This window comes from Aegilops tauschii, chromosome 7, assembly GCF_002575655.3.
Source record: "Aegilops tauschii subsp. strangulata cultivar AL8/78 chromosome 7, Aet v6.0, whole genome shotgun sequence".
NCBI lineage: Eukaryota > Viridiplantae > Streptophyta > Magnoliopsida > Poales > Poaceae > Aegilops > Aegilops tauschii.
In genome coordinates this window covers 274,056-293,421 of record NC_053041.3, presented here as the reverse complement: position 1 = coordinate 293,421, position 19,366 = coordinate 274,056, and the positions used below count along the sequence as shown (strand labels likewise).

Below are 19,366 nucleotides of genomic sequence, written 5' to 3'. Positions count from 1 at the left end.
AAACATAGCTTTGAGTTCCTCAAACGCAGCTTGCGCTTCATTCCTCCACTTAAATTTGTTTGTTTTTTCATTAGCTGGTAAAGCGGCAGGACTTTCTCTCCGAGTCTTGATATGAATCTGCTTAAGGCTGCAAGACAGCCCGTGAGCTGTTGGACGTCATGGAGACATTCTGGTTTCTTCATTCGGATAATTGAGCCAATTCTTTCGGGGTTGGCCTTGATTCCTCGTTCAAGAAACAAGGAAACCGAGTAGTCTGCCAGCTGGAACCCCAAAAACACATTTCGCAAGATTAAGCTTGATTCCAAAAGCCCGAGGTTCATGAAGGTCTCGACGAGGTGTACTAGGAGGTCGGAACCTTTCCTAAACTTGACCATGATGTCATCCATGTAGGCCTTCACATTCCGACTGATCTGTTTTTGCAACCACTTTTGGATCATGCGCTGAAAACTTGCGGCTGCATTCTTAAGTCCGAATGACATCATGATATAGCAAAAGCACCCGAAAGGGGTGATGAATGCAGTTTTTATTTCATCAGGACCATACATTCAGATCTGGTGGTACCCGAAGTACGCATCTAAAAAACATAAACGCTCGCAACCAACAGTGGAATCCACCCGTTGCGCTCCCTCGCCCATCCCAGCCGCCAGAGAAGAGGAGAAGGAAGAAGGGGCCCACCACTACCACGAAGCCTCCCCCACCACCGGGACGCCACGACAGGGGCAACCCGCCCCTGGAGATCGGATATTGCCGGGCCAGCAAGACACGAAGCCGCCCGATCAGCCCCCGCAAGCTGGTCATATTGATTATATACATGAGACCATAATCATCCAACATCCTAAGAAGAAGAAATAATGTAACGAAAACCTGCAAGCAACTTTAAAAAAATATTGGAGAAGTTGAGAAACTACCTTAATAGGCTTTGCCATCTTTGCAACAGGAAAAGCTGCAACTATAGCCTGACGCTTGAGATCTTTGGATGCATCTCGCACTACCTGTAAACAAAGTGAAAACAAAACACCAAAATTAACATGAAATCAAGACTGAAGAAGCAGATGCTATCATTGAAAAAAATACTGACATTAAAAAATATGGGGATGAACTGAAGAAGCAGATAATACCTTTATTTTTGAAGAAGCATATGCATCCTCATCATGATCAGGCTTGAACTCCCTGGATCCATCACCACCCATCTTCCTCTCTGCAACAAAACCAAAGCAGGCAGAAATCAATTCATACAAACACTGATAACAAAAAGAAACATTTTAACCAAGAAAAGAAGCAATTACATACCACTGCTTCAGTGCTTCAGGGGACACGGCTGTGGGGTTGGGGGGGGGGGGGGGGGATTCAGCAGCAACTACCCGAGACAAATGAGCAGGCGAGATCACAAAGAGAAAAGGGGGTACATAAATAGGCTGGCAGAGAAGTAGTGGGCGGGTGGGGAGGACAGGAAGTGGGCGGTGTGGTAGAGGGTGAGTGCGCTGAGTGTCTCCCACGATTGCTAGGTGTAACTGCCTAAAAGAACGTGGTAGTGCAATACTGTTACATGCAGTACGTGGCAAAAAGGGTAAACACCAGTTAAATCACTCAAAAAATTAGGGAAGAAAAATATAAAAAAAACTAAAGAAATGAGAGAATAAAAACTGTTGATGAAAGAAAATAATTTTAAAATGACATGAAAAAAGTAGCAAAAATAAGAATCAAACTATTGAAGATTTAGAAAAAATGAGGAGCTAAAATTTGGAAACAAATTTTCAAGTTTGTTCAAAATTTGATCACACATACGTACTTGGAAAATGTTGATGTAAACAAATAAAACAAAAAATGATAGATTCATTTGTACAATAAAAATTTAGTAAAAAAGCAAAAAAGTAAAGATCAAACAAAATGAAAAAAACTGGAGCTTTCATTTGGAAGAACAAAATCTAGGATCACATAGAAAATACTACTGCTTCATCTATAGAAAAGATGAACCAATTAGTAAAGGATCCAGAAATTTTTTAAGAAAGAATTTTAGAAAAATACTTATGCAAGTGTAAGGAGAAAACTTTGACAACATTACATATACTTGAATATCTATGCGATATTAGAAACATTTCAAAAATGCAAATATATAAAAAATAAAGAGAAAATAACTTACACATATATAAAATATACAACCATAGTATTAAACTGAATAACTGTGGCCATGTACTGAATAATACTTTTACAGACTGTCAATACATGCAGAATTACAGAATTATTTCTCACGTATTGAATCGTCAAAATCACTAAAGCGTGTTGCATGTCAATTTTACAAAAAAAACAGAGTATTTCAGAAGGCTCCACAACTTTTCTAGTTCTACAGGATTGCAACTTCTTGAAAAGGAGCTTTGATTCTATGCACTTCGACAATCAACAAGTGATGCTTGAAACATTGTAGATGATCTTGAAAAGGCTTCCTCATCACCTACAACAATAAAAAAGAATAAAATCATGAGAACAAAACAATTCATATTAAAGGAATCACAAAAAAAACCCCAGAAAGGAACAAATCAGAAACAAATAACATAAAAGACAAAGAAACTAAGAGATGGTACTTACTCACTAACTAGTAATCACGAATGCGATTCTTTGCATCGTTGAGAATATTGTGGTCACTGAAAAGCATATCATTTGCGAGCATGATTCGAAGAATATCAGCTTCAGAAATAAAATCCTGCATCTTAAGCCTAGGCTTCCAGTGTTTTAGGTACATTGATACATGAATACCACAGTCATACCTGGAAACACAGCAGAAAAACGAAAGTAAGTAGAAACAAAAATAAAAAACATTGCACTGCATGATTAAAGAAATTGCACACAACTTATACATGCAATTTCGTTAAAAAAATCATAAGTATACAAAAACAATTGCATATAAACCAATATGGAAAAATATCTGAACCTATGAATACTACAATAAAAAAATGGAGCATTAATCTTGAAAAAGTTACAAAACAGTTGAACAAGCATCAAAACTGAGGAATATAGACAAAGAGAACCAAAATAGAAAAGTGGTGGGTAGGGGAGTACTTATTAGTTTGTTTAGGAACTTTTGCAAAGTGCAATCCCCATGAACTCCAATCTGTAATTTGCTTTGAGCCAAACATATTCCAAACTCTTTTGAAATTTGGGATCCACAACAATTTACATAAAACACATAAGCCAAGAAAAACTATTAAGCTAAGAGGAAGAAATGATCAGAAAAAGACTTTGTGCACTATACATACAAAAAGACTCACCAGAATGTTCAACACATTTTTCAAGAAAGGGTCATCCTGGCCATAAGCTGAATCCAATATAACGAATGTATCATGTTGAAAAAGGACAACAAAGTCAAACCAATCACTACTGGAATTAGCTTATTTGCCGTCAGCCACTTCTTTGCCGTCTGCTGGCTGACGGAAGGTCTTTGCCGTCAGCCACAAGAAAACGGACGGCAAAGAACTGGCTGCCAACACTCGTTCGGTCGGACATTTTGCCGTCCGCCATCCATGCCTTTGCCGTCTGCCATGGCAGACGGCAAAGAAGCTGATTCACGTAGTGAATGTTTCATATGTAGTGTTGGGAAATGAACCTGCAAAAAATGACAGAACTTTTAGAAAAAGAAAATGTAGAAAAGCAAGAAACACTGTAAAAATTACTTAATTTTACTTAAAAAACTCACAGTCATAAAAGTAACTATAACCTATGTGCCAACTATCTCATTAACCTACATTTATGAAAAGGTGCATGAAAAAGGACAAAATAAAAATTATGTGCGTTGTGCAAGAGTGGAAAAATTGCACAACATAAAAAAGGAAATTGCGCACTAGTAGAATCAGCAACATATATGAAAATTCATATACATAAAACACAGTGGAAAGCATTTCACAACAAAATAGAAAATGATCTATTTTAAAATTTACAAAAACCTATGGGGCAACTATCTCATTAAACTACATTGATAAAATATGTGTGTGAAAGTTGCACAACATCAAACTACAAATTGCGCACTACAAGAATCAGCAACATATAAAACACCTAAAGCTTGCATTCAGAAATATGAATCACATAAGCTTGGGGAAATTGCAGCATAACATGAATCAAAATGCACAAAGAACCTATGTGCAACTATGTGATTTAACTACATATAAGATAAGGTAAATTCATAGAAATTACATTATATAATTGTGAAAACTAGAAAACTAGATACTTCAAAGAAAAATGCACAACAACTTCATTAAAATTGCACAACAAACATATGAGCAACTATCTGAGAAACTAAACTTCGTGACAATAATAGTTAAGAAAAATGCAAAGAAAAAAGATTGAGAAACTAACCTCATCACAAGTATGAATCGACCTAGCACCATGAGCAAGTTGAAACATCTTTGAACCATCCTTGACTTCTGATCATAGAGCTCCTGAGTATCATATGAATCCATATTTAGTAGATGCTCCTGCATTAGATACAAAAACATAAAAACCCGACCTAATATAAACATATTGACTGTAACATAATATAAAAAGCTAAATAGTACAAAGCAATCTAAAAAATAATGAAAAAATTAAAAGGCAAACTTACGAAAGATTTGCACAACATGTAAGAAAAAAGTTGCACAACACTTCTATGAGCAACTGCAGAAATTAAAAAAATAGTAGTAACATCTAAACTACACAGATAAATAAATAAAAATAAAATAAATACAGAGAGTATGGATGAAAAGCGATCAGTAAAAGATACGTACTACTTTGCATCTTCATCGTGAGACACATTAATTATAGCATCATGTAACTGAATCATCCTTGTTGTAGCTGGGTACCTCGACGACTTGTCATTGACATAGGGTGAATCATTGTATCTGCTTGCATTAGCAATTCTTCTTGGACCATATTTTATGCCTCTTTTAGAGTGACTAGAGCTAGGAATGTTACTCATTTCATTTTATATCCTTTCTGAAGAATTAAGCAACTCATCACATTTCCCAGAAAACTTAACCTCACCAATGATCTCCACTTCAGGTGAATTTTCAATTCCTTTGCTATTACCATAGCTCAAATCAATCTATTTTCACAAAAAAAGACACAAGTCAGAGAAACAATGTAAATATATATATATATATATATATATATATATATATATATATATATATATATATATATATATATATATATATAGTATACAAAAAAGAAAATGTAAGTTGCAAAATAAAATGTATAACTAAATAACCTTGGTGACAGGAGATGGTGAATGAGAAGATTCAATGTGTATTAGTTCTTTTGCGTTGGAAAACCTTGGACTAGATTCAACTTTCTTCACAAGAATTGAAACAAAAATGAGGTTGAGTCTGTCAAAAACTTCATACAGATCGTACATGTTATAACTTTAAAAACATATAGGAAAAGGAAAATTACAAAAGATAAACTGACGGATTAAAGAGGTCGATGGGGTAGTTAAAGGAGTGAACGGCAGGGTATGCATCTGGATAGGGGTTTGACGATACTGCAATAACAATTGAAAAATAAATATAAACTCTCACAACATCATTAAAAAACGAGAAAATAGATATTACAGATAGCAAACTACATATATAAAAGAAATAAAAGTTGCACATATGTACATATAAAAAGTTGCAAAAGGGACATTTATAAGCAATAAAAAATATGGAAAAATAACAAGCATTCAATTGATATGCAAAAAGAAAAAGCAGGAAACATTTCAAACCTGTTCACGCCATCGAAGATCAACATGAGATGAACCCAAAATTTCTTCATAATTTGATTTCTGAGAAGATATATCAACACCTGTGCAATAACATGGAACAAAAATAACAAAAAAGTATCAAAGGATCAAAGGGAAAGTCATTTTCACAGTATGCAAGAGCCTTGCATAAAAATATGGACGCATTTCTAGGAACTGCATAAAGGTATAAAAGTGAAGAAGACAAAGGTATATACCTGAAGTGGTAGTCTTTAACCGAAGTTTATCGGGCAAGAATGATTTCTTCTTAACACCCATCATCTTATCAAATGTCGACTGTGAAGAATTATCTTTAGAACTGCCAGGAACGGCACCTTTCGTATCAACCATATGATTGAAACGGATACTTTTGGAATGACCTCCAGATTCATTCACAACACCAGATTTGGGGGGGGGGGGGGGACAAGCTTCTTGAGAACATCAGATGCTGAATTAATTTTCCGAGAATCATTAAAATCCAGTTTCCTGCCTTGTCCTAATGATTGAATGATAAAATAAAACAAAAATCAGCACAATTGCAAAAAAACACATGGAGATACAAAAAGAACATTAGATACTAGAAATAAATAAAACACAAGATACAAAATAACTTACGCAAAATACTTTCGAGTCAACATCAACACGACGTAGCTTGTTTGACTTAGAATTGCTATAGAGAACTTGATCTTAAATAACATGAGAGCAATGTTTCCTTTTCCTATTAGACACTGAACCTACAGAAAAAAGAGAACACCATTCAGCGATGCAAGTACAGACATTCACATAAGGATTAGCAAAAAGAAAAACTACCAGCAACTAAAAAGACTAACCACTTGTATCATTCAAACCTAGATCATTGGGTCGCATAATGGGAGACACTCGGTCAGGAGGAGAATTGTGATTAAATCCTGCACAAAATAGAGGACACCATTCAATGATGCAACTACAGACATTCACATAATGATTAGCAAAAAAAATACCAGCAACTAAAAGGACTAACCAGCTGTATCATTCAAATCTTGATCATTGGGTCGCATAATGGGAGACACTCGGACAGGAGGAGAATTGTGATTAAATTGTGCACCTAATAGAGAAATAATAAAACTAATCAGAGAAGTGCAGAAAACTTATTTAACGGGATTTTAAAACTAACTAAAGAACCACACACAACAAAACAAAGGTATGTACCATCGCTCTTAAGAATTGAAGATTCACTGTCAGCGAGATTATTCCTGTGATTGTGTGTAGAGTTTGTTTTGGAGTCGTCAAGATCCGGATCAGCGGTAGTAGCTAAAATAATACAATTCAAACAATCAAACAACATATTCTGAGCTGCATCAACACTCTTTTCATCAGCATTTGCACAAAATTGTCGGGCAATGAAAGATATCTAATCTTTGACCTGAAAAGTACAATTATATAATGAAAAATGAAGTCAGTCAAAAGTACTTCCAAAAACAAAATTGGATAGAAAAGGAAAGGACACAAATCAAAATAATTTTGAAAAAATATCAAAAAAGAAAAACTTATAGGTCTAGGGAGTAAACCACCAACAGTCTTGTCAAGTGAGCTCCTAAATTTGACAGACTCATAAGAAGAATCCAAGTGCTCTTTACAGCATCCAATACAACCCATGGAATATAAAGTTCCAGAAATTTTCTTGACCTGAGAAAGCATTCAAACATACACAAAAGGGGGCATGATATTAGAAAACGATTAAGTGGGAAAAGAGCAAAATTACAAATTTTAAAAAAATGAGCAAACTAACAACTTACAGGGCGCAATCCATATTCCCTTGGTCCTTTGCAATCAAGATTTGCAAATTCTTTAACTAGAGAATTCTTCCATGCCTTGACCCTGGGCAAACCAGCAGGGACTCGCCGCAATCCGAAATCAAGGAAATACAGGTAATAACACTGAAAAGTATGAAAAACCATAAAATAAATAATCACATTGGATTAGAAATGTCAACAACAACAATGACAAAAAAAAAAGAAAAATGAGTCGTGAAACCATCTTCTTTACCCGGTTTCTTGGGTTCTTTCTGGAACTTGCGAATATATGCCATAAGCCAATCAAATACAAACTTTGACAGATCAAAATGCCTAGCTTCAGAAGGTTCAATCAAGATTCCCAATTATTTTGTGCTGGGGTATATGTTGGAATTTTGACAGAGAACAGTTGCAAAAGCGACTAGGAGAAAACACCTCATGAATTCATCATTAGAAATATCTAGTTTTAGCAGCCTTGTTCCAAACCACTTGATTGAAGGCAATGATGGTTCGCCAATGATATTCGAAAAGGCAACCTTTGTACTATTACTAACAAACACGACTTTCCTACCACCTAAAGGGAGACCAAACAAAAGATGGAAGGACTCCGGGCTCATAGGAATAACACCTTCACTCAAGACAATGTCACCAGTGGGAGTGTTGATACGATTAGCTACCCACTGGCAAACCCTCTTGGGACAGATGTGCATTCAAAATCAAGCAGAAAGTTAAAACCATAATCTGTAATAACATCCTTCCTTGGAGAAGGTATTTTCTTGAGAAGCTCAGTAAAATAACGGTGATCACATCTGCTAGTGGCTCGCTTAGGAGGTAGATGACCTTGCTGACAAAGAAATAACAAGTAGATGTAAAAATTGCAAAAAAAATCATGTGGTGTAAAAACTTAAAAAACATAAAGTACTCATACAAATGAAACTTACAATATCATTAGGTTCAGAACCACCATCCCTTTTAGATGAGTAAAATCACATCAAGAAAAAATATAAACACATATTAGACATACAAAAAGCTGAAAGTCTCTATGAAAACTCAGCATGTGGCACTAGTATAAAATGAACCATAAAAAGAGAACTGTAATGCAACAAAACTCACCATGTGGCGAAGATTATGAAGGAAAGCCTCCACGTCAAACTGAGGATCACCACCGCCCACCTGCGAAAAATGAAACAAGAAAATTTAAACCAATATAAACAACAGCAAAATGTAAAAATGGAGAATAATGAAAGAAACAAAACTACTAAACATGATAAAATAAGAATGTCATAAAAGACAAAATAAATAAAGAATAGAACATGTACATTTAGTGATTCAGAACATCCATCATGAAATTTTGACTGCGACACTAGAGAATACTCGTCAGCAAAATCATAGCAATCGTCATCACTGTCATCCAAGTTATGTATATCGCTGGCCATCTCCTGTATCGAAAAATATAGCAACAAAAAAAAGAGTTAAAATAGATAATTACTCCAAGGTAGCATCTGTATGAAAATTACTGAATGAAATTGCATACCAAAAATGAATTAAACACATAATTGAAGTAGCACTAACATTACATATAAATTGCACATAAGCATGATGTGCATAAGGTATAACTGACAAAAACGCAAATGAACTGAACTATAAACAGATAGTATAATAACTCTAACCTGTAAATTGCACAAGGCACATAATAAAACATGCACAAACTGTGTGTGAGCATGTAATAATTCAACAGTAACCCTGAAAATTCTGAACAAACATCAGTAACCTCTTCTAAATCACAACTCAAACCAAGTCACCAACCTTAAATCACAGATCAAACTGCTGAACCACATCTAAATGAACCTCACCAAAAGGTCCAGACAAAAATAATTAAGGGGTTTATCATCAAACATTCAATTGACCTACAGGTAAAACACTCTTCATCTACAGGTGACTACCATCAGAAAATTGCATGGGATTGACCTAAAATTGAACATTCACAGTGTCCAGCCACAACACACATACCTGAAACACGGCTCCAATACTTCACCAAAGTGGTAGAGACAAGTAGTCAACCCTGACATGGAACTACATGCGGCCTACATGTTTGGAACTATAGATCCACGAAATAACCTAACAAAAATCGTCAAACCAACACTATCAGAACGAGCACGCACCCCCGAAATCACGCAAAATCAACCGCTAGGGTTTCCCCTTGCGCGGACAACACAGGGCATGTGGGGCGAGCGAGAACTATAGAGCACAAAGAGCAATAAATTAGCGGGGGGTTTGGGGAGGGAGGACCGAACCTGGAGGTCCTTGGGGCAATTAGCTCCTTCGACGCTGGAATTGATCCGCCGAGAAGCACAGCAGCGGTGGCAGCAGTCGCGGCTGGAGACACAACAACGACAGAAGCGGAGAACAGCGATAGGGAGGAAGAAGAGGTATGGTAATTTGAATTTGGCTAGGGTCAGAGGTCGGGGGTGATGTCCACAACCAGTCGACTCAACCACGCCTCCAACGCCAGCCAAACAGAAACGCAAAAAACAAGCTAGCACAAATCTCAAAGCACAAAATAGACAGCTCCACTCAAAAAAACTGATAAGGCAAATTAATAATACATGGATTTAAAAAAACCTTCAAACAAATCGAAAAAATCAAAAAAAAATCTATAAAATATTTTTAAATAAGAAAACATAAAATTAGGGGGAAAATGATGAAAAAAGCATATAGGGTGGTACTGAACCAAGTGATTGATATGATCCATAATCAAAAGATCAATCAAAACGAAGTTGACCACCCAAAAAATAAACAATTAAAATTATAAAAATAAGGAAACACAAAATCAACTGAACAATGACGAAAAGTAATAAATAAATAAATATAGGGTGGTACTGAACCAACTAATCAATATGATATATATTCAAAAGATCAATCAAAAAGAAAGTTGACCACCTAAAAAATAATTAAAAACATAAAAATAAATAATCAAAAAGGAAAAACATTGAAACAAAGAAGCATAAGTTAAAAGCATAAAAAAATCTAAGTACAAGCATCATTTCAACCATACAGTTCCTTAAAACTTCACACGTTGACCATCAAAAGATATGCAATTCAGCAATCATAGCATCCAAAAGTATAAAGTCTGAACTTAGATACCTAGAGGCACCACTACCTCGGTCAAACAGTCATCTAGACAACTGACCATAGAGTCATAGATAATTACACATAGCGAAAGTTCGGGCTTCAACGGTCTAAAGTTCAGAGTCTAAATGCGCAACACTCCACCTACATAAGCCGCTGGAACACAACAAAAACTGAGCGATCATTGCGTTCTTTGAATGTGATGAGCACAACATTGTCTTCACCGAAAGAAGCTGCTGAGATGAACTCATTGAAACTTGTCTTCTCAAACACCATCCTCCCATCTTGTCTGCACAAAGTGTATGAAGATGACGTGATGACATGCACACCTTCATCCATAGATTCAAGAGTGACGGACGCGCTCATAGGGACATCCATGAATTTCTTCAAGCTTGAAACAACAACCTTGGGAATTTTCTACAAAACAAACATGAAAATATAAACAAATTAATGTTATAAGATCAACTACATAAAATATTCTTAATAATACTGATGGACTTAGTAAAAATGAAAAAAAAAATAAATCTATAACTTATAAACAGTTAAAACTTTCTCCATCATGCTAAAAAAAATAAAAAGCACATGTGAAAACCTACATCAGAAATATGCAAATCAAAATCATATCAGTACAGCTATATTTGCAACTTAAATCTAGTTGCATCAAAAAAGAAACACGCATAAAACAGTGAGTCGATTACAAACAATAAACAAAGATAAAGTCAAAACTCATATCTAGAACTCTTTAATTATGCATCGCAAAAGTTTCACATGCTGAATACATAAATAGCACATAAAGAAGCTACACAAAGAAGATCATGGTATATATGCAATCAAATAACAAAACAAAAGGCCCATATCAAAAAGGAAACAAAAAACTTAGCATTGAAATGTAAAACTTGCCACATTTATAAGTCACAATAACAATAATTCAATACATTAGAGAAAGATACTAACCATTTAAAACTATACTAACAACAATATATACTGGAACCTAGTATCTAAAACAAAATTCGTAGACTTGCATTTTCATCATACTAAAGTTGCACACATTACACAACAAGAAACATTTATAATAGGCTCAATGATAATATATAGAACAATATAGGGTTGTTTGGTAGCCCCAACAACGCGACACATACGAGCAGTTCCAACAAACAAATCAATAGGCTACTTCTAGGATACAACAGAAAGGTACAAAAAATCCTAGGTCCTACCAGGATCTAGAGAAGTGACACAAATCCCCAATTCCAAATGCCAAGCAAGCACAAAAAAACAAGGAGGGAATAATAATTTTAGATGCTAGGCTTCTACCAATAAGAGAATAAGGAAAAGGATACAACCATTGTATTGACAAAATCTAACATCAGCTTTGTACAGGAAGCGAATGTATACATGGCCGCAAAAATGCAAGCCTAGGCCTGGAAAGCAGAGAAGAGAGGGAGAGGAGTCAACCTGCAAAGGGCTGGCTGAAGACGGAACACGACGAACTGGCCAGAACAACGAGAAGCTGTAGACAGCGGACCAAACTGCAATGAAAAAAAGGGGAAAAGGTACAACCATGGATGAGCTCCAGTTAACCAGAATTGAGACAGTCCAAAACAAAAAATCACGTACAGATCGACGAACGTAGCAATGGATCCAGTGGCCGTGGTGCTTCTCGGAGGCAATGAGCACCTCCTCCCGGTGACGACGATGTGTTGGAGGCGCAAGAGGAGGGGCGGGAGCCTCCTGCTAGTGGGTGGTGGCGGGGCAGACGTGAGGTAAGGCAAGGACAAGGGCGACCGGCGGTGGCTGGGAAGGGAGGTGCGGGCGGCTAGGTTTGAGATAGAGGAGCACCACGGGGAGCCACAACCGCGTCCGCATCAGCCCATCGCCACCGCTCCTAATGGCTCGTGCTGCACCGTCCCGTGCGCAGCGAATTGCTGCACAGAGCGCAAGCACACAGACATTTCTTAGGCAAACTATGAACCAAGAAAAAGGAGGCTTTGGGGATTAAGGGGCGGAGGCTGGCACGTACGTACGTAGAAGATGTTGTTCCACTTGCCGACGTTGAGGTCGAAGGAGGAGTCCGCGCCGGAGAGACAATCTGCCGGGGCGAGGACGATGGCAATGACGATGTGGACGGCCGTCTCGGATGCCGACGCTCCTCCCGACGATGGCGATGCGCGTCCGTGTCCTTTTTGCCCCGGCGTCGGTGGTGACGGCGATGTGCGCAGGGCGTCCCACGCGCAGAGGTGGCCGCTAGGCCCCTCGTGCGGCAGCGCCCAGTCGCCAGCCTTCCTCCTCTCGCTGGCGCTCATGGTCGCCGTGTCCAGGTGAGGAGACTGGGGGCGGCGCGAGGGGGAGCAGCAGCGACGGGAGAGGATGGGGGAGGTGCCGGGGGGGGGGGGGGAGAAGAGAGGGAATGGAGGCTAGGGTTCTCACCCAATCGGCGCCTTCCTTGCCTCATCCGACCACAGGCCAACCAGCACCCAACACGCACAAAGAGGCAGGATGTGAAAAGACGAGATTGCCCTCGGCAGGGCGCGCGATTTACGTGTGGTGGCACGAGATCTCTACATCGGGAGTAACTATCCATTGCTACAGCTCCTTTTTTTTTATCCGACGGCCCAGCTCTTCCAGCGGCTTGATACAACATCCGGAAACACATCAAGCAACTCGATCGGACGGCCGAAATGCTCTGAGCTCTGAGAGCGCTCGGTGCCCCCTAGGTCTCATCTTTCTGGATATGTACTAGCTCAAAATCCCCCTCCACCTTGATGCAGTCTGTCAGCAAATGATATAATTTAATGTAATATGTCGGCAAGCTAGCCTTGATCGTTTCAAATAGTTGGTATCAATGACCACAAGTCAGTCAGTCTCTGATGAATGGCTTATAGTATTAGCTTTACATTACAGGTCCCCGATGGGTACGATGTTGCAACCGAGGGATATGTAAAATAAAACTAATGGCCGGCCGGCCGCATCGATTTTATCTTCTTGGCCATGCATCAACTTGTACAATTTTTTTTTTCAAGGATACGTCTAAGTTAGACGTACTTAGACGTATCAGGATCATAGAAGAAGAACGCAAGGATATGACAAACCAGCTGTAGAAAATATATACTATCAAGGCCGGCAGCTTCCTCCCTCCGTCTTGCTTCCTTCCTCCTCCCTGCTGTTCAACTTCAACTAGGGGCCGCCATGCCCGGATACTCCTCGACAATTCATGCTCTTGTGCTCCTCGCACTAATTATTCCGCTCGTCGTAGCACAGCCGTGGCCGGTCTGCGGCAAAGACAACTACAGCGGCGGCGACGTCAGCTCCTCCGACTGCTACGACTGTGTCCACGGGGTCGACCGGGACGCGGCCACAGCCTGCAACCGCAGCAGGGACGTGGCCCTCTGCTACAGCCACTGCTACGTTCACCTAGCCAACCACGACTTCCTCGACCCCAGCAGCAGCTACGTCGAGCTAAATGTCTTTAGTGGTCACAAAATCACCAGCAACGACGTCGAGGGCTACAACCGGGCGGTCAACGGCCTTCTCAGCGCCACGGTGCAGTATGCGGTGGACAACTCCGCCAGGCTCTTCGCCACGGGGCAATGGGTAGGGCCCGACCCGGGCTTCCGCAATATTTACTCGATGGCGCAGTGCGCACCGGCCCTGTCGCCGCCAGAGTGCCAGCGGTGCCTACAACGCGTCCTGGCCATGTGGTCGACCAAGTTCCACGACGGGGTAGAGGGCGGGAGGATGGCTGGTCCGCGCTGCACCTTGAGGTCCGAATTGAACCCCTTCTACTATGGCGACGCGATGCTCCTGTTGCCCACCAAGGCGGCCGCACCGGCGCCGGCACCCACAGCTGTGCCGGCCACTACCACAGGTCAAATCCTACTACCCATATCTTATATACTACCATGTGGTAGTATATATATATATATATATATATATATATATATATATATATATATATATACTAATATATCATTTTGAGTATGTTCATATACTATATACAAGATATATACTCCAAAGTGAGTTGCATGAAAATTTTGCAAGTTGACCAATAGTTTTTATTATATTTGTGAAATACGTATGTATTTGTACGTAAAAAGGAGTATGCTAAAAAGTAGTATACATACTACCTAAACATTCTTATATACTACATACTACGCGTACATACACTCCGGTATGATAGATACTACCTACAACATACGAAACAAAAGTGGGAGTATTCTTCACTATCTTGCAGTTTATTTATTTCTTCCGAATATTTCATTGGCAAAATATTGAAGATTCATTTATGATGCCTATCTCTTTATTTTGAAAAAACAACCAATGTAGTACTATTGGGACGACAGAGTTTTTACTCATAAATGCCATGTTATATTCCAGGTAGGAAGAGGACCATCACGAAGATTATGCTAATAGGTATGCTACAACTTTTGCCATCTTTTCACATGTGACGATTTAAATACCACTAGCCCACTACTAGTGTTTTCTATGATGAAATTGTAACTTTAAAATTTACCATGCATGTAATCATTCAAGATTCATTCTAACATTAAAATTTCAAACAAGCAGCTCTCAGTTTGCGTATAATACAAGAATTTAGCTTGTTGATACTTTCACCACCATGCACTCTTGCATAAAGAGAAATTTAAACTACCGATGATCTTGGAAATCATAATTACTATACTATAGCCTTTGCTTTACAAAGACGTAACATATGCTTTCATCTCAGTTTTGACATCAGTAGGTGCAACCTTGCTCTTTCCGTGTATTTATGTGCTAATATGGCATAGAAAGGGGAGAAGACTATGGTTTCACCTTTGCAAGAAGAGTAGCAACAATGAAAAGAATTATGAGGCCATGATAGCATCGTATGGATCTCTAGCTCCAAAACGGTACATGTACTCAGAGGTAGTGAAGATAACATCTTCTCGTAACAATGAGCTTGGAAAAGGTGGTTGTGGTGTGGTTTTCAAAGGAAGACTGAATGATGGTCGTCTGGTTGCTGTGAAATTCTTGCATGACTGCAAAGGAAACGGGAGCGAGTTTGTGAATGAGGTTATGAGCATTGGCAGGACCTCTCATGTTAATGTTGTTAGCTTATTTGGGTTCTGTATGGAGGGATCAAAACGAGCTCTTATATATGAGTACATGTCCAACGGTTCCTGGATAAGTATATCTACTCAGAGAGCCCCAAAGAAATTTTAGGATGGGAGAAGCTCTATGCGATTGCAATTGGGATTGCTCGTGGCCTCGAATACTTGCACCATAGCTGTAATACACGCATCGTCCATTTTGATATCAAGCCTCAGAATATCCTTCTAGACAAGGATTTTAGCCCCAAAATTGCTGATTTTGGGCTAGCTAAATTGTGTCATACGAAAGAGAGTAAAGTTTCAATGACTGGTGCTAGAGGAACAATTGGATTCATCGCTCCAGAAGTTCATTCTCGAACCTTCGGAGTGGTTTCGACAAAGTCAGATGTTTATAGTTATGGAATGATGTTGTTGGAGATGGTTGGAGGCAGGAGAAATGTAAAATCAGTTGTTGAAAATTCCAGCAAAAAGTATTTCCCAGATTGGATTTATGACCACTTTGCTCAAGATGAAGCTTTAAAGGCATGTGATGTAACAAGTGAAACTGTGGAGATAGCAAGAAAGATGACCTTGATTGGCTTGTGGTGCGTACAAGTTTTACCTGTGTATCGCCCTACAATAACAGGAGTCCTGGAAATGTTTGAGAGAAGCTTAGATGAACTGGGCATGCCACCAAAGCAAAACTTCTGTGAACTAGTGTAAGTTATTTCTCCCGTATTTTCGTTCCGTTGTTTTTGTGGGAAATTATTATTTGGCATTAACTTGATCTACACACTTATCTCTCATTTGCAGTGGAAGTTCAGCTCACAATACGGATGTACAAACGAATGCAAGTTGTACAATTGCCAGATCTGAGAAGATAAGTGCTGTGAATTCAGAAATACTACAACGGTCGTCAACTCTTTGAGCAGATATATAAGCCACGTGGATCCAAAAAATCCTACAACGATTTCCAACTCTTTTGAGAAGGTGACCTGCAATGGAGTACATTCAGAAATTAAACAAGCGCAATGAAAATTCGGCATTGTAAATATTCCATATGTATGCATGACCTACAGTCAAGAGCATCTTGTATGCCAACGTCCACAAGTTACGGTCCAAAGCAGGAATAAAATTAATTAGTTGAGGTGTCCGATGAGTTTTGTGTTGCAAGATCCGATTGCTAAAAGGCACTGGATCTTAAGACTATATATATGTACACACGCAACAAACACGGTTTAGGCTCTAGCTATGGGCACTAAGTAGAAAAAAACCCTGTTTTGTTTTGGCCGCCTGTCACGAACACTCTCAAGACTGCTCCCGGCTGGGCATAACTCCTTGGAGGACAGCCTTCACTGAACCGATAGCTCCTGCAGCCTGCAGGATCATTTCTTAGAGGAGTAACAGTCCGTCAAGTAATCCACGTGTCGATAGCTTTATTACAACATAAGAGTATATAGACACACACACACAGACAACACAATTACAACTTACTCCCTCCGTCCGGAAATACTTGTCATCAAAATGGATAAAAGGAGATGTATCTAGTTCTAGATCTACAACTGTTTACATGATCTAACAGCTAGCACAACTTATTAATTCAAACTGAGAACTGAGAGGAAACAGAGAACTAAATGCTTGTTTGTGGATCATCTATTACTATTAGTGACAGGCACTGTATTTGTTTTCTTCCAGAATCCGGCCTTGAAGTACATACTAAATGCTTGTTTGTGGTTCATCTTCCACTTGAGAGGCTGGCTGCTAACTGTCGCACTCAATGATGTGTACTGGCTGGCTGAAACCATCATTCTGCATCGCGGTCATCATGCTATAACTCTAGTTTGTGGGCATCAGCTCCGGCAGCGGCATCTCGCCGTCAAGGTATTGCATGACTTGCCGCGCGCATTACTAATCCCCTTTCTTAATTATAAGCAACTCGCTTCTTCAACGCTTAGCTAACAACCCGTTTGGTAGTCTTGTTCTGTCTTTTTTAAAACATATAACTAGCATATATATATAGTAGCCTGCACAATGTGTGTGTGCAATATATTTTAAACATATAACTAGCATATATACTGCCATCTAAAAAGGGAGGGCAGCAACAACAAGCAAGTTACCAGGAGTACGTTCGTCTGAAACAGCCATATGCCTGGGTCTGGGTGGACATACTTTTTTTTTTGAGATTTGGGTGGACATACATAGTACTTCCTTTTTCCAAACTTGACTAATTGATTGCTTCTTGTCCTCTCTGCACAAAGACAATGAAAATGCATGGTGCAAGTGTACTGCAACTTGATGTAGCGTGTCTGTGAGTGACCGTTTGCGCCAATGCTCGACAACCCAGTCAATCAGTATCTCCGAACCATCACCCTCCTCCTGACCCTTGTCAATAATTGGCCTCCGTCCGCAAGTTACCTCGAGGATGAAAATGCCAAATGCGTACACATCTGTTAGAGGTGTTGCCTTACCGGTGCGCGCCAGCTCCGGAGCGAAATATCCCATGGTGCCGACGACGCGTGTTGTTTGTGGATCGGTGCCATGGTCATAAAACCTTGAAAGGCCAAAGTCACCTAGGCGCCCATTCATTTCACTATCAAGAAGCATATTGCTTGCTTTGATGTCTCGGTGGATGACAACTTTCTCCCACCTCTCATGAAGGCAAAATAAGCCAGATGCAATGCCTTTGATGATTTCAAATCTCCGAGCCCAATCTAGAGTGGGTTTATCCTCATCCTGTTCTTGATGATGTAAGTACTGGTCAAGACTACCATTTGACATATAGTAATAGACCAATAGAAGTTCACCTTTTCTCCTACAATAACTTAGTAACTGGATGATGTTGCGGTGGCGGATATGGCCGATACTGACAATCTCGGCAATGAACTCCTTTATCCCCTGCTTTGACTCGTGGGACACCCTCTTCACCGCAACCTCTAGTTTAGAGACCGGAAACACGCCTTTATACACCTTCCCAAATCCTCCATGGCCAAGTAAGTTCTTACCATGAAATCCTTGAGTAGCATGGACTAAATCCTTGTAGGAGAAGCGGTGTGGCCCATACTCATCCTCCCAATCTTCGTGTATCTCGGCATACCTCCTTCGCCTCTGCACCAATAGTATTATAGTTGTTCCTACAAGAAAGATGAGTGTGGCACTGGCTATTGGCAGGACGATCTCTGGAACATTGGCCTGAGGTTTGGGGCCAATCCGATGTAGGTTTGGCAGCTTGGTGATGTCAATGTCCGGAGCAGGACGGTTTATGCCCAAGCTCCAGCCAAGCAAACAATACATTGAGTTGATCGGACCAGTTGAAGCTGAGAATCCGAGGTAGGACTGATCTTGTAGCACTGTTGAGAGGTTGTAGGTGGTTGAGACTAGTGGCCTCGACGGTTTGGCTACCTTGAGGGGAGCCAAGGTCACAGATATCTGAGTGGTATCTCCATTGTTGAACATATTATGTGCATGTATCTGTTAGGATAATCTCCTACCGGCCCCGCCTCTAGTTTCCTTGTATAGATGAGGCTGAGGGCTGCCCTTGTACTTATATACGTGCACCGTGCACCCGATCAATATATCATTAAGAGTACGAAGAGAACGCTCGGCTTTGGCGTTTTGAGGGGAGGTATAAGGATAGGAGAAACGCAAGAGAATTCCATATT

The 19,366-nt window shown here is 39.6% G+C and overlaps 1 protein-coding gene, 1 long non-coding RNA gene and 1 pseudogene across 2 annotated transcripts; 1 reads left to right on the top strand and 2 right to left on the bottom strand.

The window, feature by feature from the left end:
* Positions 1–409: 409 nt before the first annotated feature.
* On the bottom strand, positions 410–1,329 carry LOC120967901 (uncharacterized). The gene is made up of 4 exons (XR_012188459.1): positions 1,291–1,329; positions 1,119–1,198; positions 909–992; positions 410–790 (listed from the first exon to the last, which is right to left on the bottom strand). It is a non-coding gene; the product is annotated as an uncharacterized lncRNA (long non-coding RNA).
* A 12,498-nt stretch (positions 1,330–13,827) lies between these two features.
* Positions 13,828–16,430, top strand: LOC109737336 (LEAF RUST 10 DISEASE-RESISTANCE LOCUS RECEPTOR-LIKE PROTEIN KINASE-like 2.1; annotated as a pseudogene).
* A 585-nt stretch (positions 16,431–17,015) lies between these two features.
* On the bottom strand, positions 17,016–19,160 carry LOC109737337 (L-type lectin-domain containing receptor kinase SIT2-like). The gene is made up of 2 exons (XM_040397202.1): positions 17,877–19,160; positions 17,016–17,084 (listed from the first exon to the last, which is right to left on the bottom strand). Exons 1-2 carry the CDS (start codon positions 19,158–19,160, stop codon positions 17,016–17,018), a joined length of 1,353 nt encoding a protein of 450 aa, XP_040253136.1.
* Between the last annotated feature and the right edge of the window lie 206 nt (positions 19,161–19,366).

Excerpts from the sequence above, each read along its gene's own strand:
- LOC109737337 (XM_040397202.1), bottom strand. The coding sequence starts at position 19,160 with ATGTTCAACAATGGAGATACCACTCAGATATCTGTGACCTTGGCTCCC. Across the intron at positions 17,085-17,876 it reads CCCAAATCTCAAAAAAAAAA|GCTGCAGGAGCTATCGGTTC; the intron begins GTATGTCCACCC and ends ATGATCCTGCAG.